The sequence below is a fragment of the Cryptotermes secundus genome, unplaced genomic scaffold, assembly GCF_002891405.2.
Source record: "Cryptotermes secundus unplaced genomic scaffold, Csec_1.0 scaffold540, whole genome shotgun sequence".
Taxonomy (NCBI): Eukaryota; Metazoa; Arthropoda; class Insecta; order Blattodea; family Kalotermitidae; genus Cryptotermes; species Cryptotermes secundus.
In genome coordinates, this window is record NW_019742447.1 from 1,321,496 (window position 1) to 1,345,158 (window position 23,663).

The window sequence follows — 23,663 nt, forward strand, 5'->3', positions numbered from 1 at the left end:
AAAAATAAAAAAAATTGCGAAAATATTTAATATTACTCAGACGTTCAAAAATGTCTCTTGTCTTACAATTTGAATTAATATTAAAAATCGGCTCAATTATATGTGGTTATGGAGGGCGCCAGAGAAATATATCACGGGCAGAGCCTTAGGCAGTTGATAGAGCATAGCTAAACAAACCGAGAAACAGTACGATACTGACACCGTCGTTACATAACCAGTTAATGACCTGTATTTAACTGTTTGCCGGGGCACTCTGTTACAAGCGGGTTCGATTCACGATGAGGTAATTTGACTTTGTATTGACCTATTCCTTCTAGCCGGTCTGTGGCCCTGGGGTCGACTCAGCCTCTAGCAGAAATGAATACCAGGAATCTTCCCGGAGGCTAAAGGGCGGACGGCGTGTAAGGCTGATAACCTCACCGCCAACTGTGACCCGATTGTCTAGATAATGTGGGAGCCTCGACCTCTCATAACCTTATGAGTCTCCACAGCCTGTCACGGGGAGAGCTTTACCTTTTTTACGGGTTAACTGCCGTAACCAAGAAAACCTGTATGCAGTTGAGAAAACGTCGGCCAGTAAACAGAACAATACAGGCCTTGACGACCGAGAAGGTTGGTATAGCGGTAACGCTCTGGACTCGTATTCCAGAATTTCTTGGTTCGGATCGCCATGATTGACGCTATTCGTGGTATTTCTCAGTGGCTCAAAACAAGTGTGATAGTACCTCTGTTAGGCCACGTTCGCCTCCTTCTTAACCCATTCCAATTCATTCCTACCGTCCGATGCTACACGCAGAGACGTAATTAACAGTTCGCTTTTTATAGCAGACCAGTAGCTGTATTGTCACTACCTTCTGCCTTCTATTGACTTCCTGTTGTGTTTCCCACGTTGCTCATATCTTTCGTTCCCTTTCACTGAAGTAGTTAGTATACGCTCTCTCTCAGACACTCCAGTCACCTGTGCGAGCACGTATACGTGAGCGGTAGCAGGCAGTTGGATTTTATATTTCTAGTGGGGTGGGACTAAGTCCCTTATACTGCGGCCACTTCTGGCCTATTGTACCAACCCCAGATGATAGGTGAGGGTGACTGTGGAGCAATTGGTGGAATGAAGATTGGCAGGGGAAACCGAAGTACTCGGAGAAAACCTGCCCCAGCGCCACTTTGACCACCACAAATCCCACTTGACCAGACCCGGGATCGAACCTGGGCCGCCGCGGTGGGAAGGCAGTTAGATAGGTGTAAAATCTTTCGATTTGTGGGGGGGGGGAAGAATTAGGAAGGATGTCCAGTCTTCCAATTTATGGGTCAGGTATGATTTCGATAGGCCGATCACAGTGGCCGTGAGATCTAAGGCATGAACCGTCTTCGCCAGCTCAAAGAGTGAGATCGTGTGTTCGAAACCAAATCGAGGCATAGATGTCTGTGTGAACTTATTCTATGTTTGTGTTGTTCTGTGTGTAGGTAACGGCCATGAGACGGACAGGTCCCCTGTCCAAGGAGTCCTGCCGATTATGTATAGATTAAGAAGGTGAAAAAGCGGCCAAGGCCCACAAGGGCCGCAGTTCCATAGATGTATGGGTGGGTGGATGGACGGACGGACAGACAGACAGAGATAGATAGGTATATAGGTGATTTCGATATTTACCCAAAGCAATTCAAGAAACCGCCGGTCACGGTAGCCGAGATCGTGGGTTCGAATCCCACTCAGGGCATGGATGTTTGTGTGCCTTTTTCTGTGTTTGTCTACAGGTAGAGGCCTTGCGACGAACTGATCACTCGCCCAAGGAGTCCTACCGTATGTGTTAGATCTAGAAAAACCGAAGTGAACGGAGTTCATGGAGATAGCCCTAGGCCCACTGGGGCTGTAGTGCCAAGGGGGGAAAAGAAAATTCAAGAAACCTTGTAAACGTCAGTCTGTATACGTACGGTTTTGATACAGAATAGTTCCGGATGTGTCATACCTGAAGCGACTTATTTAAAAGGTATATCAGTGAACTTGTAATATAATAGAGATTTAAATTCAAGGTGGAGATTTCTTAAACAGTTCTGGGAAATTGCTCCGTGTGTATGTATTAATACAGTATAAAGCAAAGAATCGTCGCTATTTTCTTTTGATAGTCAAGGACATATAAACAGCACAAACAGCTAGGTGCACTACATTATCCATAGTGATAGCATCTTTTTATTGGGTCCCAGAAATAGATTTCCTGTCAGTGGAGGGGATCGCTTTTTGCCACATTTCAAACATCATGGTGTGGCTATTATTGTTTAATTCTTGGAATGTTTAGCGACGCTTCTGCAGCATTGACTGGAAAGATTATGAATACTGAATTGGAAAAGTTGTATAGGGAAGCGATCGTTGTCTTGCATGAGTTCGCTGCAAAGTTCTGAATTTTCTAGCTGGATTGAGGAAAGCCGCGAAAATTATCAGCCTTGATATCTAGTTTCAGGGCTGAGATTCGAAACCGGAAGCTCCTGAATACGAATTAAGAATGCTGTCCACTAGACCTGACTTGCAGTCTGCAATAAAGTTTCTTGAATCTCAGTTTTGTTTCTACCTTTTTTTTTAATTGCTAGTGTGGTGGGACTAAGTCCCTTCTACTGCGGCCACTTCTGGCCTATTGTACCACCGCTACATGATAGGTGAGGGTGATTGTGGAGAAATTGGTGGAATAAAGATTGGCAGAGGAAACCGAAGTACTCGGAGAAAACATGCCCCAACGTCACTTTGTCCACCACAAATCCCACTTGTCCAGACCCCGGGATCGAACCCGGGTCGCCGCGGTGGGAAGCCAGCGACTAACCGCTTGTGCTGTGGCGCGGCCTTGTTTCTAACTTACCAGATTTCCGTTCCTCTCTCACAGAACACATAATGCATAACTCGGTTGCGTGCTTTGGCGGACTGTAGATGCCTGGGTGGGAGCTAGGGGCGCGCAGTGAGCACCCTCCCGTTTGGTTTTGACAATTTGTTGCACAGTAATGAAGGGGGGGGGAGCTACGAGACAAATAAAATTTTAATATAAAATCCGCTCAAATACTTAATTCTTTCCAGTTCTATTTAATCATCTCATCTCAAAGCACCCAACTGAACTGCTAATCCAGATATATAAAAACAAATTAGAAGCATTTGTTTTCAATATCTGTTGGCGTTTTTTTACGCCGAATGAAAGACGCCTAGCAGCATTTTCATTTTAAAACTTCAGTTCTTTACTCAAACGTTTGGTGTCATATTAATTACGAGTCAGCTGATCGTAATACGTGTACAACTACTTGCATTTATTTTAATAAAAAATTGGGTACGGTGGTTGAGGGTTTGGTTGAAACCAAATGGGGAGCACTGTGTCAAAAAGTGTGCGACCACTGCCTTAGATGCAAGGTTGATAATAACTAAAATCAGGTCTTATGTTTATTTTAAAATAACCTAGTCGAATTGTAGGGGAAAGAGATACGTCGAATCGAAGTATATATTGTTTAACGAAGAGTGGAGTTCGAATTATATTTAACTGAATCAGATGGAACAGCACTGTGCAGTATAGGGCCTTTGTAGTGATATGTACCAAGACTGAAGGAATTCAGTGTTTACTTGAATATTTCAAACCCATAAAACCGCTCTCCTTGATAAGGTAGAATCTCGGAAACTAAGATATTCGTCTCAAGGACGTGTTTTCAAGGCAAGGAAAACACAGCGGGGTATGCAGGTAAGGTTGCCTATCTTCCGGTGGCAGATGTACGTGTTAGCTTAAACCGTAGGGGATCGCTAATAAGATCTAATATACTTGTAATTCGAATAGTTGAGGAAATATGCTCCGAGAAATTTAATTTCAAGAGACTAGACTGTTTGAAAATCTGGTCGCAAGTGAAACCGAAGATATCAACCGTAACAAAGGGAACTAGCTTATAAATTTGAGTGGTTTTCCACTGCTCTCGATAAATATGTTGGCATTTCTGATACGTCGCAATTGTTAATTCCTAGAATTGTTAATCGGTTTTACTTTACAGTAGCTTCGGTAGATACGTATAACCCTGGTATTTAGAAGTGACAGTCCTCCGACGCGTAGTAGGAGAAGTATTGGCAGTGGCGGGGAGAGCTCCAGCATGCTGACACGTGTGGAGGAGAATGCAGTACAGGCATTCTCAAAAGGAAATAATTTCTTACCTCATTGTGTTGCATTGTGTTGGCGGTTTAGTCTCGACACAGACTCGTTAAAGTCGTCCAAAGTGGCTAGTGGAGATTTCCTAGGTCTTTCTTTATGGGGTGTTGAAAAGGAAGTGGAAGCCCCAGATTCGATATTTTTTGTTTCTCTTATTATTCTTCTGACACTACTTTCCGATACACCTGTTGCGTTTGGTACTTCCACTCCTATGTTCTTCACTGTAATTGTTGGCCCAGCCTCTTTCATATACTTATATATACATACATTACGAGTACTAACAATTTCTCTTGATTGTGAACGCAACACTTTTCCACTCAATTTACTTCGTGTAGGTGGCATGTTAAAGGAGACAGGCAAAATGTACAAATATAAATAAAAAAAAAGAAAATCAACGAATAAAAATAAACAATAGAATAAAATATTAATACAGTAAATAGAGAATAATACACTCAAATACGACTCCAAGAGTCAAAACTTTTAACGTGACTGTACAAGAAAGGATGCTTTTAACTGAACTTGAGACGTCTGCGCGCACTGAAAACAAACGAATGACTAATCACAATACCCTTCAACACCTGCGCAGCTTTTCCTGGACTGTCACTTCTAAATACCCGGGTTGTACCACCAAGGTGATATTTTTCAAGAACTTGAAGTACCTCTTGAAAATATAGCACGTTATTCCTGATGGGGACAGAAATATCGGGGTATATAATTTTCAAACTGAACAAAACTGCTTGCGGAATATGAAATGTCACTCTGAAAGTTTTATTATTTAAAGTATCATGGAGGTGAAGGCGGTTATGAACAACCCTTTAAACAGTCGTTTATGTTATACCTAACTGCAAAAAAGCTCTTCTAGTTGATTTTTGTGGCATTCGAGAAAACGCTTCCTGGAACCGATCAAGATCTTCCTGCGAAGTGCTCGGTTTTCCTGCTCCTTTTCGGTTCAGAACTCTATCAGTCTCCTGAAATTGCTTTAACCAACGTCGGATAGCGTTATCTGGAGGTGGACCTTTTCCATATTGAGTTCTGTAACGACGTTGCGTTTTGATAACGGACTTTGTTCCGGGAAACCAAAGTACATACATTGCTTCCTCTTGAACAATCGCCATTTTAAGATATGACGTCGTATTTTCTCGCAGACACCAGTACTGCAAGTACATCGCTGCGAAATAATTTTTTTTAGTTATACTTTCATATGTAAGATTTGAGGCTTTCACGGCGGTGACTATGAAGAAAGCAGTCTTCTGGGATTTGGCACCGCTGGGCGCCAAAATCCCGCGGGAACCACTTTGCCAAAAACCCCCTCGTTGGTGTCTCCACCTTATCGTGGTGAGGGGGTTTGAGTATGCCAAGGACCCTGAGAGCTATACCAGCGGTAGCGTAGCTACTGGCAGGGCCTCCCTTGCTGGACAGGTCAAAGGGTAGGCATCAGACGAAGAGAGACACCAAAAACTGATGCCGGAAGCAGCGTCATCAGCAGCGACTTGAAGCACAGAGCAAATGATGCTCGAGATGGTTCAAGTTCGTATAGCAACAGGCGTGACCAGAGTGGTTTGAACGGCTGTTGTACTGCGATGTGGAAAGCAAATGGAAAAACTACCACATTATCACTTTTCCTGGATAGTCTCTTTCCAAAAACAGAAGATCGCATTAAGTGGAGGAACTGTTTTGGAAGAGACTGTGGACCTGTCGTCTGACAGATTACTGATGAATGAATGAATATGTGGTGTTAACCGACGTTTCGGAGGAACGTATCGCCCCCATCTTCAGGGTTGAAGAAAAAATATAAGAAATCTGCAAGCGAAGAGATCGTGAGAACCGGTGAAAGCAGACTGTGTCGGTTAACACCACATATACACGGTGCCAAATCCCAGAAGACTGCTTTCTTTATACTTTCATATTCCATAAGCAGTTTTATTTTATTTTATCAGGTTTGAAAATTATAGGTCACGGAAACCCCGACACTGATTTAAAATCACTCTGTATAGTGAATTAGAAGGACGCTAAAATTAAAATGCAGCTAAAATTGCAAGCTATCCCAGACCCATGGTTGTTCATTGTATTATTCATCAGCAGGCGCTTTGTGGAAAATCGTTGGCTCCTTCTTGCGTTATGGACTATGTTGTTTCAGCGGTAGATTTTATTCGTTCCCACGAGCTACATCATTTTCGGTTCCGTGCTTTCTTAAGAGAGACTTAAGCCGAGTATTCTGATGTTCTGCGTCGGATGGTTAAGTCGGATTAAGTTACTGACGAGATTTTGTGACCTTCGGATAGAAATGAATTTGCTCGCCCTCCTTTTCGACCGTGAATTTGTATGGAAGCTGGCTTTTCCATCTGGCTTGACTAAACACATAATTTTAATATAAGGCTGCGAGAAAAAGAAAAACATGCCCTGATTTATGATCTGTATTCTGAAATGAAGTCTTTCAAACAAAAACTCTCCTTGTTGAGAACCAGCTTTCAAGAAATAGTTTTTTTATATATCCTTGTTGCTTCATCTTTTCAAAACAGTTTCGAATTGGAGATCATGTATAAATTAAAAACGGCAGCTTCAGGGTAGTTTCAGTGTTGGACGAGCGCGCTGAGGAAGTACGTTTCTTGCAAAATCGATTTAACTGTGACATAAATAAGTTGTTGCCACGTTCACAAAAGGGATTATAATAAATCCAGTCTGGTGACATATTGTCACGTGTTTTAGTAACGCAGTTTCGACTGGTGAATAGATTTACTGAACATTCATGGGTCATAACTACAAATAATTATAATAGTCTCACTGCTTTACACACACTAAAGATTACTGTAACTGCAGCACACAAAATAAAATCTTGAAGAAAGCAGTCTTCTGAGATTTGGCGCCGTGTATATGTGGTGTTAACCGACGTTTCGGAGGAACGTATCGCCCCCATCTTCAGGGTTGAAGAAAAAGTATAGGTAAATCTGCAAGCGACAACACCGTGAGACACGGTAAATCAGTCTGCTTTACCGTGTCTCACGGTGTTGTCGCTTGCAGATTTACCTATACTTTTTCTTCAACCCTGAAGATGGGGGCGATACGTTCGGCCGAAACGTCGGTTAACACCACATATACACGGCGCCAAATCCCAGAAGACTGCTTTCTTCATAGTCACCGCCGTGAAAGCCTCAAATCTTACATAAAATAAAATCTTGAATGTCTGCTTTCGCTAGTCGTTGCTTGGTAACGAATCTTAGCTGATTAACTCTTCACAGCTGAACTATTGAGCTGCCTTCTGAATTCTCAGGCGAATGAACTACACGTATGACTGACTTGAAATGAACTGAACTCTCGAATGACGGCTCCCTTACGACTGAATCGTTTTTCTCTGCACGGCTCCTTATATAGGTTACCGGTATCCACGGAAAATGTCTGTTATCACGGAAACGTGCTTACTGAACCGTTGGCTAGCAATGGACTTGTTATTTGCTGATGGAACGTGTGTTTGGCGAGCCGCTCGCTCTCAGTGGTCTTTAGCTCTCTTCGTTGCTGCGGGAACGTGTGTTCGTCAAGCCGTTGGCTAGCAATAGTCTTCCGCTCTGGCTCCGCTATTCCGGCTTTCAGGCGTCATATCACAGTATTTTTTTTTTTATATTTATGGTCTATATAACGAAACTCTGTAGTTTCGACTGTATAGCATCGACTAGGAGGTTGATGGTGAAAAGTGAACTGGAAAGACTCTGGAAAGAGGCAATCGTGGCCTAGTTGAGATACTATCCTGGCATTTTCTTGGAGAGGCTGAGGAAAATAACGATAATTCCTGATGTCCCGGCCTGGTTTCGAACAGGTTGTGTGCTTGATCCAACTGGCTTGGTTTAATGTTACTGTGAAAGGCAAATTTAAAAACATAACTGTGACGTATTTCTTCAGACATCACCCTGAGGAACAATTTTGAAACATGAGTTTCGCACGGAACACACTACTAGCAATAATGAAGTTCTTGAAACACGACCCATCATGGAGGGGTCGAAGTCAATAATTTTGATATCCGTATGTTACTCGGCGTACGGACACACAAAACCTAACTCGTGTGTGAGATTACGAAGGAATTCTCTTATAGTTTTACAGACGCTCAAACTACACAGACCACAAAATGAACCACCCTAACTGAAGATGGATTATTTTTTTTAATGGGCACTACAGCCGCAGTGGGCCTAGGCCTCTCTCCATGAACTCCGTTCACTTCGGTTTTTCTCGATCTTACACATACGGTAGGACTCCTTGGGCGAGTGATCAGCTCGTCGCAAGGCCTCTACCTGTAGACAGAACACAGAAAAACGCACACAAACATCCATGCCCTGAGTGGGATTCGAACCCACGATCCCGGCTTCCGAGCGAGCGAAGACAGTGCATACCTTAGACCGCTCGGCTACCGTGACCGGCGATGGATTATTTTAGTGAGTCTTAATTCTCTTCCATTGTCATCCAGAATGGACGACTTTAATTAAAATTGGGGCTATCACAATTACTTGATAAACCTCTTCGATTAATTGATCAATTCTATAATTCATTTTCTTAATCTATGAAATTGTTGAAGTATGACCAAATATTATGATTTCAAGCATACGGATATGGATTTTAGCGCCAGATAATCAGCTGTTTACGTATAACGTCTCTCTTACTGTTGTCAGGTATTAGTTTCACATTTTTAGGCCAAGTCTCTACTTACGTTCGGCAGTTCTGTCCATCAATCTTTGTCTGTTTTGAAAAATTGGAGAGAATTGTTGTCAGACACATCTTTCTAGTTTCATATTTCAATTGTCATGGCTATTATTCATTTAATAATAAATTACTTTCGAGTATTGTACTTCACGACAAAATGCGTTCCTTTTTTTTTATTAATTTACAGATTAATCGATAGACGGTTATTCGTTTAGATATTTTAATCATTTTGCAGCTCTAATTGAGGTAAGTTCTAGATTTTCCACTTTCAGGGATACCAGATTTGATCTGTCGTTTGTAAATTTATGACTTTGTACGTATAAGCATATGTGTACCCTGTTGATTTGTTACTGTTACAAGAACATTGAGCCTAATTTAGCGAATCTTGAATTTCACACGCCATTACAGTTTATACCTAAATGTAGAATAAAATTATTGAACTGCGAGGAAGGCTGCAAGATGTCAAGTCTTTTCGACCTATATGAAAACTAATATGTATTAAAAAATAAGTTCAAATATTTCTATTTTTCACAGTAAGGGACATTTGTTTTATTACTGTTGCAGTTTATGTAGGTGACATTTAATGAAGCTCCGAAGTAAAATTCGAATTTATCAGTAACAACTATTTAGAAATGATATCACGCTGAAACATGTCAATTTTAGTAATAAAACACTTGATAATGAGCCCGTGGTTAAGTGGTTTCTCATGGGTACTTATTCAGGTGATCATCAATAAATCTGCAGGTGGCGGACTGTGCCTACCACCTGCTTCACGCTGGTTTCTTGCTTGGCTTATTCTTCGACCCTGAAGATGGGGGCGACATGTTCCACTGAAACGTCAGATTACTTTCAACGGGCTGCATGTCGTTACGTTACAGAAGATAAAACTTCAGCCTCAGATCCTACAAGAAATTTCCTGCTCATCGGAACCGGAATTTTTTATCACTGTTTTTCGAAAGCCCACTTTAGATTTGGAGCCGGGATAGCGTAGTCGGTATAGCGACTGCCTACGGACTGGACTGTTCGAGTCCCGATAGAGTAAAGAATTTCCACTTCTTCAATCGTCCAGACCGGCTCTGGGATCCACCCAACCTCGTATACAATGGGACCGTGGGCTCTTTCGCCGGGGTTAAAGCGACCGGGGCATGAAACTGACCACTCATCTCCAACTAGTGCCAGGTGCATAGTGTTTAATTAGTTACGTTACCTTTTTTTTTAACCTTTTTTTACCAACTTTAGATTTTCTCCTCAGCCAGTTTAATTTAATATCGTATGTTCACATTCCGTTTCAGCAGTTGAATTTTTGTAGCTCTAATGCCGCATAATCCGATAGTAGAATGATGTGACTATTGCTCTACCGATGTGATACTCGCCTTGATCTCGAAATATAATGTACGTTCGAATGTGACCTGTCAAAAATGTCCGAATTTTTAAGATTATATTCTTACTAACTTAATCATGGAGCTGAGCCCTTCTGGAGGAGCTGCCAATTCTGCAGCTACTCAAGGATTTCCCAGCATTTTATGGAATCTGAAGGTTCTTACTGTGTTCACAAGAACCCTCTAATAGTCCATATCCTGAGCCAGATCTATCCAATCTAATCCATCCCATCCTCTCTCTCTAAGATCAATTTTAATATTGTCCACCCACATACGCCTTGGTCTTCCCAGTGGTCTCTTTCCTTCTGGATTTCCCACCAATATCCTATACGCATTCCTCGTCTTCCTCATTCGTGCTACATGCCCTGCCCACCACATTCTCCTTGACTTGATCATTCTAATTGTACTTGGAGAAGAGTACAAGTTATGGATCTCCTTGTTGTGCAGTTTTCTCCAACCTCCCGTCACTTCATCTCTCTTCGGTCCAAATATTCTCCTCAATACCCTGTTCTGAAACATCCTCGGTCTCTGTTCCTTCCTTAATGTGAGAGACCAAGTTTCACACCCATACAGAACCACAGCAAAATTATAGTTTTGTATATTCTAATTTTTATGTTCTTGGACAGCAGACGAGAAGACTGAATGGTAGCAAAATTACATTCTACCATGACATAAAATTTGAATGAGTAACCAGTGCAATTCCTCACGGTCTGTGCTGCTCCTCTTCACCAGAAAGTCTCCGTAAACATATTTTGGCGCTAACAGAGACTGTTTTGGGGATTGTTTCAGCGGTGCCTTTTCTGAGGTGCGTCTGGCCGAGAGCAAGGAGAAGCCTGGCCTCATGTTTGCTGTGAAAATCATCGACAAGAAGGCGCTCAAAGGAAAGGAAGACTCCTTAGAGAATGAAATTAAGGTCCTCAGAAGGTGAGTTGAGATTCATATTTATGTTACGTCAGTTCACTGATAACCATGTAAATCTGTGTTGCCACACGTTTGTTGTTCACTGCCGTAGGCAGCTGTAGAAATGCACACATATAGAAAACCACAGCCAATTTACAAACAGTGTAGGTCATTATAATTTAGCATTTCAACATTTGTAAGTGCCATTGCACAATATGCGTAAAATGAAAGCATAATGAAATGACAGTATCTTCGCGCCCACGTGTGTATTCTGCACACTGTGCTGATGTCGTCGATGTTAGGGGTGGGTCTAACTTGTGTGGCGAATTTAATTTTGGAACAAAATTCATTTGATTACGTTTCCTCATAATGGTCTGTCGGCCGAAATTTTGCGTGCAACATAAACTACCAGCTCTAATAATGAGATCCACAGCATTTATTTGAAACATTTTTTTTTCTTACTAACATTTAACGAAATGCTTTTGAGAGTAATATCTGAATCTGTTGTGTGATGTCTGAAGTGCAGTTAGCTCGCATCATTAGATTTGTACCTATTAATTATGTCAAGGCAAATTAGCTTGACCCGTACAAAGCAGGAAGGAAAGCTTATAAAAATATGCCCATTACCTAGGAGTAAGTGATTCAATTTTCTTTAATGTCTCGGCTCATAGAAAATTTCTTCTTAGTTTATTTTAAAAATTCCACGGCGGTGGTTATGAAGAGTTCTGTATTGTAGGATATAACTGCATGTCCCCCCCCTTGGCACTACAGCCCCAGTGGGCCTAGGCCTACCTCCATTCACTTCGGTTTTTCTAGATCATACACATTCGGTAGGACTCCTTGGGCGGGTGATCAGCTCGTCGCAATACCTCTACCTGTACACAAACACAGAAAAACGCACACAAATATCCATGCCCTGAGTGGGATTCGAACCCACGATCACGGCTTCCGAACGAGCGAAGACAGTGCATGCCTTAGACCGCTCGGCTACCGTAACCGGCATAACTGCATGTAGTCTGTTGAAATTCAACAAATGTTACTGAGGAACATGTTGCATCCATCTTCAGGGCCGACCAGTAAACCAAACAAGAAATCAGCTTGAAGCTGGTGATAAGTAGAGAATTTCTTCGAAACATCGGTTGATTTTCAACGGACTGTGCGGCGTTGTATCCCAGAAGATAGAACTCTTCTTTTTAGTCTAATTGCGCCGTATTCTAATAGGATATATCAAAATTAAATAAATATAGGAAGTGGTTAGTTACTTGGTCGAATAAAGGTTGTTTATTTCTTTCATGACATCGGTTATGTCCACATGTGGTGGGCTTTGACTTGTACATTTCGTTTTGCTAAAGCAAGTACTTTGTCTGAACACAACTTTGCCGACGTTGTGTACGTGTCCGTACAGCAACTAAGTAGCTTACCTGTCGCTGGTGCCCCAGTTTGTGCTGTGCCCAAGTGAAACTTCCATTCTGAAAGGTTAAATGCTCGTTCTCATTATCGGCGCCATTTTATTTGAATGAATGAAGTGAATATTATTTTAATGAATTAAATGTATTTTTATTATACGAATATTTTATTGGACACCATCCAGTATCTGGAGCCTGTTTAACATATACGACGTTTCGAAAAGTGATCCGTTTTTCCGTCACCAGATGGGAAAAAATACAACTCAGATGGGACCGTTAGAAAGGGCTAGCCTCCGTCGCCGTACTGCAGTGAGCAGTGTCCGGCATAACATTTACTTAGTGAAGAGGTAATCGTCACAAACATTATAGAATTATTAAATTTGTTTTCATTCTTGAATGCTTAAAATTCATGCGTCTTAGGGCGAAAAACTTGCAGAACATACATAAATCTCCGTTCCCACACGTAGAAGCTGAAATGAACCATCGAATAAGCTGCGACACTTTCCTTTTAAATTTGTCTTCTGCTGTCAGTGCACCATTCTACGCCATGTAACATATGTAATTCAGAGAGTGTCGTTGAATAAACTGAGAAGGAAATCAACACTGAATGACTGAGGCTACAGCTGAGAATCACTTATTTGCATGAATTCTGTAAAACGTGATCTCAGTTTTTGTAGACCTCGTTCAATTATTGATTAGATCGACGTTTGCTTAACACAAATTTCGCAGCAATTGCTAACGCGGACTTCCTGTGCTTAATACAGTATGTTTCATTCTAGATAATAAATGTGTAATAAAAAACAAACTCCTTGGTTTTAGTCCGCAAACGACCTATACCGACCGAGGGACCGCCGCTTGTCGGCGAAGTTAGTGCCAATTTTAGCGCATAGAGGATGTCGCGTGGTCAGCGCAACGGCTCCCCGCGTCCGTTAATCTTGGGTTTCTAGACCGGAGCCGCTATTTCGTAGATATAGCTCTTCAATTATCCTCACGAGGCTGAGTGCACAGCGTTCATAACCCAATACTTCTCAGAAAATCTGGTAGCGCCGAGAATTGAACCCAGACCTCTGGTTCTGTAGCCGGGGAACTCTGACCATTAGACCACAGAGGCGGTCAATAAATGTGTAATAGGAAAGAAAATTTAAAACGTCTTGAAACATCTATTAATTAACTCAGATTTCTTGTTCATTTGTGACATATATGGTTGCACTAAACAAAATTTTGCTGGAAGTTATCTAGTTCCATAATGTAGGTAAAGGCTGCGGTGGAGACATTATGCTACGAAGTGACTCGAGTAGTAGTGAGAGGAATGCTACCATTTAAGGGCGCCGTGAAAGCTACATAATTACAGGGAGTTACTCCGAATTTGAGGTTCTACAGCTATTTATAACAGTTTTTAAATCACGTTAACATTTGACATAATAATATATTTTTTGTATTCTGCCAGAGAGTGGTCGGTTGGAAAGGCGAAGGATCTGTATTTTGTGGGTATGTTAGTAAATGGTAGGTACTTGTCCGGTGCCTAGTGTGCGACTGGCACCACTCTCTGTAAAACGAAACGAAATTTACTGTATGAGTTTGTGCATAAGTCGAAACATTTCAAATATAACCAGTTTCGAGCTTGTGAATTTATTTGTGCATTTAATATATATCACAGTTTCACGTCACGTAGTGTGTCATATCTCGAAATTGTTTCAAGAACTTGCAAGTTTCCGTTGCATTCGAGAATTATCTTCGAAATGTTTCGTAAACTTGTATATTCTCCTACATGATATCGTTCACTTAACTGATTTTCGAATTTTCAGTTTCGTTACATTTAATCCTGAAATTTCTCACCGGAGTACATGAAGAGGAAAATAGTTCTACTGTTTTTACAGAGCTGAAATAAACACGGAATTTCTTTTAACCTCCGTTGTACTATCAGCACACCGCGTACATAGTCTTGTACAGTCCAGTATTATGCCACATTTATGTTGCTTTAAACTACCATAATTTGTCATATAAGGAAGTCCATTATTAGAACAACTTTCATAAATAACATAAAAGAAATGCCATTTGCAGATTCAAGTGTGCGGCTGTGGTGAGTTTTATGTTTTGTATTAGTACTGAATGTTGCGACGTTTTAAATCTTCAGTACATACTCCACGCCAGTCTTGAGTAACGCATGTGGTAATTGGCTTGTAAGCATAGTCGCCGCAGGCGTGAATACAAACCAGACATCTGCCATCTCTTAGGTTAAAAAAATCAAATTAAAATAAGAATACTGTATTGATAATAAGAGTAGAGGTATTATAAATATTCTTCTGCCCGGATACTATAGGGCGATCGGTAAAGAGAGTCTTAAATGACTTAAACGCAAATTTGTAAGCGAATTTCCTTCCCCCTTCCCCCGCCAGGCATGGAAACACTGGTTGTATCCGCTTGGAAAACTGACTTCCCCCAGAACAAATCTGTTACCGCATTTGCTTTATTTGCTTTACTTCTAAAAATCAGTTCCGCTCTCTTGCTGTTAGAGAATGTCCTCACCAGAAGTTGTCGATTCTGTCACAATGTTTCCATATATTTCCTGCTCCCGGCTTAAGGCTTAACTCCCCTCGACTGTCAGTTACAGTATGAAGGTGATATTAAGCTGTCCTATTTTTGCTAAGGATTCTGCTCTCGAGGGAACTTTTAGTGAAGAATGTATTGAGACGCGCCCATAGTTATGTGACATCTCCTGTTACCCCCTGGGTGTTCGCAGAGATGAAAGCCAATATCAGTGAGTCAAAGAATGCCTTGGAGGCTGCAATTCACCAACGAAGGAAACGTGCTAAACTCTTTACGAAGTTATGTACACAAATGAACGGAGGAGGATGTAATATTGGAAAGTGGACAAAGTTTGTGCGCCCTGCATTCAACAGTAATTATTTTGCAGCGAAACGGAACTTTTGTTTGATTATCACATGATGACAGAATTGCAGATAACTGTACCTTCCAAATTATCACTCCTGCTGTAGTGAAATATCAAAATTGTTTAGCATATCCTATTAAGGTTTCTAAGATTGTTATAACTAGTTACCGGGGGCACCCAGTAGCGTAGTTGGTTGAGGCACTATGCTATAAGACGGAAGGTCGCGGATTCCATTCCCGTTATGGTGGATTTTTTTTTTCAGTTGATCTACTCCTTCCAGCCGCACTATGGCACTGGGATAGACTCAACCTTTAACAGAAATGAACAGCAGGAATCTTCTTCGGGGGTAAAGGACGACCGGCGCTTAAGGCTGACAGACTTACCGCCATTTGTGAACCGACTGTCTAGAGAAAATATGGGAGCCTCTACGTCTCACAAACCCTATGGGCCTTATGGCCATTTACAGGGATGACGTTAACAACTAGTTACCTAACTAAGCAACTCACTCCATGGATCCGAGCCCTTCTTGAGAAGCCAACAGTTCTTCATCCACTCAAAAAATTTCCATCGTTTTATGGGACGCGAAAGTTCATTGTGACACAATTCGTAGGAAGTGTGGGCTTACAAGTATTCTGTATGCCGTTTTCTGTTCATAACGTAATAAGAGTACATATCATCCTCCTCTCATTGAAATTCCTTGTGTTAACGGTAGAAGCATATTTAAGTGATTTCATTGAAAGTGACCCAAGCAGTTTACTTAGAAGTTTCAAAGGACTGTGTTCCTGCTGTGTGATACATATAGTTATTATTTATTGCATGTGGATCCTTTACTTGGCTAATCGCACCAGGTGGAAGTGGCTAACCTTGCCTGTTTATCAGAGATATATGCTGCCAGAGCACTTTCGAAATGTTGGCAACACTTCCTCCTTCCACATGGTGAAAATATCTTTAAGATTTGAGGTTTTCACGGCGCCACATCCCAGAAGACGGCGTTCTTCATCTTAGAGCAGGATTAACAGAAACAATGAATCGCCACGAGCGCTTAAAATCATCAATTTCCTTCATTCTTAGTCTTCTGTCAGAGGATAATTAAGTGTAATTCCCGTTTTTATTTGTGGAATTCAGTGCAAACTCGTTTCTGAATGTTGTTCCATCCTTCGCTTCAGACGACTAGAAAGAGATCGATGGATTGGATAGGTGTCTTAGAGGAGAAGGGACAGAAGAGGACCAAGATACGAGTTTTGGACTACACATATTTGGGGAAATTATATTAAATTGGATCTTACACGTGAATGAAGGTGAGTGAATTCGAATCAGCCGACTCGAGGTAGGGGCGATTAGTGAAGAACTTCGTCGGCTTTGTGTACCTTCCAGTGCTCCCAGAGAGTAAAGTTTACTTTATATCAGTTTGGTTTAGTTTAGTTTAGTTTAGTTTGATTCGGATACCCTATAAACCAGTATGCAGAAGAGTATGTAGGACTTAATGTCGGGAAAATAATTTTGAAATAATTGTTTAGCAAAATCTAAGCTGTTGTTATAAATGTTAGCTGCTCCAACCCTTTTTTTCTACTTTGAATATGTACTCTTTTCGTCTTAACTATTAAGTGGGAAGTAAATTGGAAACTTTTACTTGTGGAACGCACGCACACGCACATGCACACGCACACACACCATGTGATTCAGAGTCGTGTGGCCAGATATTGGGAGGTTGCTGAGGAGAATATTTTGAGTAGAAAACATAAATAAATCGTCGACTTAGACGTTTCGTCACTTTTTAAGAGGATGAAAACTGTCCATTCATGCGCACATCCGGTTATTTACATTTAACGTCCTTATTTCTATTAATTTTAGTGACATTGAGTAAAAAGTGAGGATTTCGAAGTTATTCGATCTCTGCCGTTTTAATTTTACGTTACTTTTAACACAAATTTCCCATCAGGCCTTGCTGACGCGCATTCATTTCTGCGTATTTCTTTGTACGAGTAGTAACGACACAGGTTCCCTCCTCCAGCTCGTACGCCCACCTGAAAGCGAGGTCGAATGCAGTCCTCAATATGAACCCTTTGTGTAGGTTCGCTCGCAATGTCTATCGCACCTATCAAGATGTGATTTATAAAATTATCGCGATCTTCTACTTCTGTAACATAAACATACTGTTTGATGTAACTCGTGAAGAAGAGGAGCACGCGGTAGCGTAGTACTATGCTACAAGCCGGAAGGTCGCGGATTCGAATCCTGATGAAGTGGGCTTTTTCAATTTACCTAATCCTTCCAATCTCACTCAATCTCTAACTGAAATGAATATCAGAAATCTTCCTGAAGGTAAAGGGCTGCCGGCGCGTAAGACTGAACCTCACCGCCGTCTATGAGCCGATTATGTAGAGAAAATATGGGAGCCTCGACGTCTCACAAGCCTGTGGGCCCTCATGGCCTGTTATATTTTTAGCATGAAGAAGAAATAGAGTGGATTTGGATTAGGAGGATGTAGAGCAGGCATGTCAAACTCAACTTGTACAGATGGCCACCTCAGCCCTATAAATAATAGTCTAGTTTTAAAAAGCAAGAGAATGCCATTTTTGACAAGTATCAAACAGCTTTTCAGTATGTAAAAAGAGAGATTACACAAGAAATTATGTTAGAAATAGCGAAACATTGAATTTCCTGCAGCCTGCTAATTTACACGTATGTCTGCGTGAGACTTCTTGTCTTCTGGTCTGTTGGAAAATTGTCTTTACAAAAAATATTTCTACTAAAATTTTAATATTGATTTCAATATCAATTAGTTCTAAAAGTTGAGGGGCCGCACCTTGTGGCTGTGGGGGCCGCATGTTTGACACTGCTGATGTAGAGGCTAGACCTCCACGGTCGATCCATGTAGGTGTCAATGTTCCTTCATCATTATATACATCATATACACGGCACAGGAAGTAAGGTTCATGTACGGTTCTGTGTAGAGGCCATCGACAAAACAGGAGGTGAAGATTCTTGTACCTTAGCTGTAGCCCTTGCACAAGTTGAAATGTAGAGGATGCAACTGCTCCTCTTGCAGTGGACACCAAACTGCAGTCTGAGAGAGCCTTGTTTGATATGTGACCCCACGAATGCTAATAGACGGGTTATTGTGCGTCATTCCCCTTCGTTCTGCGTACTGCGTTTGCCGCTGCCACCATACGGCGGTGACATGAATGCGTTTGAGATGCACCTTAGCAAACACCTCTGTTGATTGCCTTAGATACGGATACCGACGCTGGTATTCCTTCGTTTCAGTCCTGCCATTTGCATCACAAAAGTCATACTCGATACGCATATGGGGTTTCTCCGCATATGAATATCTTGCCATTTCATTCTGCTGTTATCACTAATGTGCCGTCGGAAATGACATAAACCATAGGTGGATATTGTTGGGTGCCATGTTATGATGTTGTGAAGGCTCCAGTGCATGAACATACACAGAAATTAAGACAGCCATAACTCAGAAACGGTAGCGAATCGGACAGTTGTTTCTTAGCATTTTCCCCTTAAAATTATATGCTCAGAAACCTCATAAATTGTGGCCATATGACTTTAAATCGCCGTGTCTAAGAGTGTCTATGTGTTACAGCAAAAACCCGAAATCCTTTATTACCAGTTCTTACTAGTATAACCTAGAAAACCCTAAACACACTAAACAAAAATAGCATTCGCTAATAAGAATTGGGAATTACTGAAGATGTTGATAGAAATTTGAATTTGGAGGATCTGGTATTTAGTGGTGTTTTCAGTAAAAACGATTGCTTAGTTTATTTCCTTAAGTTAAAACTGTTTTCGACCGATTCTACACATTTACGCCCACTTCTACACATTTACGCCCACGCTCCATCAACACTAGTTAACCCTTGTATAACGAAACAGTTCTGAACATTTAGAACTGTTTGTAACCGATCCTGAACAGTTACACTCAGCGAACAGAAAAGTTTTTTGCATTACGCAGCAATGATGAGAATTTACTGACGTAATTGTTTTAATTGAAATTTGAATTTGCATAAAATTATTGCGAAGGCTGCTGCCATTGTAGTTCTGTACTGCTTGCTTGTTGATGTGTTGTATGCCGTTGAAGTAGCTCATCTCGTAGCTGAGCATGATGAGCGTCACAGACTTCGGAAATAAAGAGGAAACGAATTGTTAATATTATATTTGCAGCGACAGATTTATTAATGCCGGTGCGAAGTTTGGAATAATACTGGTGCGAATAAGGAAGGGCTTGTTTCCAAGCCCATTTTGCATACTGAACTCCACTGACGTTGCCAAGTAGATCTTGTCCACATATAAACTCAGTCCGACATAGGTAACAAATGTATATGTACTATATTTATATTGTATAGCGTACAGCGGCAACGAATACTCACGCAACAATAAACTTACTGTTAGAAATGGTGTCTTCTGTGTGGTCCGTGCCGTGATATAATGAGCAGGACAGTTTGAAACGAATTCATTTGAGTGGCGTTCTGCACGAGCAGTTGTGATAAGAGGAGCTGAGCTCAGAATGCCGAAGAATCTCAAATGTTAGAAGACGTTGCCAGGGAATGGCTGGTGAAGACAGATTAGGCTGGAAAGGGCTTAGCAGATGCTGTGGTGATTAGCAGTAGTGGTGTAATTGAATGTAGTTACGAGTCATGTGTACAAGTGGTCAGTAAATCCATTCACTAATCCAAACCCCGTCTGTAGTCACACATAATACGTGACAACATTATATATATATATAATGGTTTTATCATGGCCACCGCACTGAGTTCGTATTACGCCGTGCTTTGCGGATGAAACTTGGAGAACAAGTTCCTTATCACTTGAACAATACATTTCAAAGCTTAGGTGCTCTGTGTATCGCAAGTGCCTCAATAGAAGTTTATGTGGAAACAAGTAAACAGCAATGAAGTTGCAAGTCTTATTGCAATTCGTCCTTTTCTTTTGATATGTTTGTACTCTTTTTCGCGTTATTTTAAATATGGTTCCTTTAATTCCTTCTATTTTTAATAACACAGAATTTTGTTTTTAAGATGATTTGGGTATATATATGTATATACATCGTATATGTACATGTATAAATTTAGAGGAAGAAAAAGAGTAGCGGAAGATTAATTATTCTGATACAACAATTTGTCGAATATCTTGTACCAGAAAACATAATAAAAATCGACGCTGGAATGAGTCTTGTTCGTAACGTACTTCTCAAAATCCCTAGCGGTGTATATTAAGGATGCTTGCAGTCATGTATAAATGGAATTTCAGAGTTATTAGTCAGAACGAGTAAGTTTAATATTTTAACAACATAATAGTGTAAAATATTATATTAAAACGAAATCTGTGGATTGTTTTATTGGATACATGAATAAGTCCATTTGTGGTCTTATGCGAAGGAGGCTTTTCATTATTAGTCAGTATAAGCAAATTAAAATGGCCAGCTGTCTCTGATATCGAATTCCATCAAATTTAGAATAATGCTGTGTGAGATACATGAAAGAAAAATAATTTATAACCTTATGTAAATCAGACTTTCTTATGAATCAGTGCGCTTACAAATAGGAGCTGCCCCACAACGTTTCGAATGTTTCTGCAATGCAAAAGAAAAATCAGCGATTTAGGTGCTGTTGCTGAGTTACAGTCACTCAGACAGCGTGACCTCCATACAAGGTGCTGTTGCTGAGTTAGTCACACAGACAGCATGAACTCCATAAAAGGTGCTGTTTCCTGAGTTACAGTCACACAGACAGCGTGACCTCCATACAAGGTGCTGTTGCTGAGTTACAGTCACACTGACAGCATGAACTCCATACAAGGTACTGTTTGCTGAGTTACAGTCACACAGACAGCGTGACCTCCATACAAGGTGCTGTTGCTGAGTTACAGTCACACAGACAGCGTGACCTCCATACAAGGTGCTGCTTGTTTTGCCCCTTGAAGAAGCCTAGTATGTACAATATATATGGAGCATTTCTTCTTAATGACAAAAAAGAAAGCGAAAACGACTTCGAATTAACGGTAATGTGATAGGAATTAATTTTGCTGAACAGAACAGTAAATAAATATTAGGTCTTCCGACTTCGATTTAGGATTTTACTAACATAGCGACAAGTTTTAGTTCCTGTAAGGGAATGTTAAATTTGTTAGGTATTTACTTACAGTAACTGATAGTAACAGATTTAACCTTTTCGCTATTAAACACATAATTACTGTGTTTTCCGCCGATTGAAATTATGAGTGAATGGGTGAACTTCTGAAGCACACGACAAGTCATTCAAGACTAACATTGTATTGACGAGAGGAAAAGTAAACGTTTTGCGATCAAACTTAACGAAAGCTGCCAAACTCACTATCTCGGTTTATCGTTTTCGAGCGATAACCCCCTTCGAACCTGTTTTTTCCGGCCTGTATGGGAAGTAAAGGGCCTATAGTAGGTCACGAGCGAGCGAACAATGTTTTTTTCAGTGTACTCGGTATTGTTTCTCTTCCACGAATGTCCCTAATATTTTGACGCGAATGTATGAAATTTAGGTGATGTTTATCGTTAAATATAATTTAGTTTAAAGCTCGGGAAATTTTTTTCTGTTCAAACAGGCACCTACAAAATACAGTAAAATCGTGTGCGAGGGTTTTGATACGAAACGGCGGTCTAATCAGAGCGGCCACTTGCTGTGTACTTACTAAAACGACAGTGTTACCGTTGCTTGAATTCACACCTCCATGAAGATCATAAGACATAAGTGTAAACCGTATCCTTATATGCCTCCTCTTATTTTAATCGTGTTCAGTATCACGCTCAGTCCAGTGTGTGTATACGTAGGACTGATTCCTTTATTCATATCGGTAGTACTAGGGAATATGACATACAGTGGTTGGACAAAATAATGGAAACACTACAGATACTAGTAGTTACTATAGGATTCTGACGATGGTGTATAACACACTGATATATTGGGTTTCTGGACTTTATCCATCGTCCTGGTTTTTAAGATAACAAATAAAAACACGNCAGATACTGTACACATTTCTTTTGTTAATACTCCTTTGGACCATTTTTTACCTTCAATACAGCTGCACTCTTTCTTGGAATGGACTCGTACACATTTTGAACAGTCTCTAGAGGAATTTTGTACAATTCTTCTTGAAGTGCATCTTCAAATTGCTTTAGAGATGTTGAAGCTGGGAGTTAGTTCCTCACCCTAGTCTAGAAAATTGGCCTGAGTGCTTCATTGACGTTCAAATGTAGTGATTGTACTGGCCAGGGAAGATGTTGAAGTTCACCTTCATGCTCTTCAAACCACGACTGAAAGGGGGCATGGTTGTTCGGAAATAACGTCTGGATCATGGGATGCACCTGATTACCCAACCTGTCCACGTACTCCATTGCAGTAATTCGGTCATTAATGGTAATAATGCGACCAACAGAATACCACGATATTGCTGCCCAAACCATCACAGAACCTCCCCTGTGTTTCACTTTTGGAACCAGGCATTCCTAATTGTAGGCTTCCTTGGGTGTTCTCCAAACGTAAACTCTTCCTGATGTAGGGAACAGAGTGAAAGACGTGCCACGCGTTTCCAGTTCATTTGACGTCCAAGTTTTATGGTCGTGAAACCATCCTTTACGCATCTGAGCATTAGTATCAGTAATAAGAAGTTTAGCAATTGCAGCCCTACCATGGAGGTTGGTTTGTGAAGCTCACGTCGGACAGTTTTTGTGGAAACAGGGTCGTCAAGATGAATTTTGAGTTCTTCTGTCGCCTGTACTGCAGTAGTTCTGTGACTTTTCCAAACAATCCTTCTTAATGTAAAACGATATCTTTCTTCAATGTTGTTTTTCGCCCACTGTTCCCCTTCTCTGATGTTGTCTTCCCATGATTCGCGTTTGCCGACATAACCGTAGAAACTGTCGCTCTCGATGAACCCTACAATGTTGGCAGTTTTTATCACAGATGCTCCAGCTAACCGCGCATCGACGATCTCTCGAAATTGGACAAGTCTCCCATTTTCTGATTCTTTCACGCGGATTATCAATCAATACAATCACTAATGCACTTACACGCGAGCATGCAGAGTGTAAACAAACGCAAGAAGAACAGTCAATGTTGCCAACTGAAGTTCTATCAATATAGCCAACACAAATTCTATTCCTCAGTTTCTTAGTGTTTCAATTAATTCGTCCACCGCTGTATACCCGTATTATACATGACTTCTGCCTCCACTGGGAAATATCTTTCTTCAAGTTCTCACTATG

General features: G+C 40.9%; 1 protein-coding gene across 3 annotated transcripts in view; it reads left to right on the forward strand.

Annotated features, from left to right (window-relative positions):
- Window positions 1-23,663, forward strand: part of LOC111873203 (calcium/calmodulin-dependent protein kinase type 1) — a 310,803-nt gene that overhangs the window by 106,339 nt on the left and 180,801 nt on the right. For all 3 annotated transcript variants that reach the window (XM_023867717.2, XM_023867716.2, XM_023867718.2), the window contains exon 2: window positions 11,006-11,140. In XM_023867717.2, the coding sequence (XP_023723485.1) occupies window positions 11,006-11,140 (135 nt within the window). The remainder of the gene's footprint in view (window positions 1-11,005; window positions 11,141-23,663) is intronic.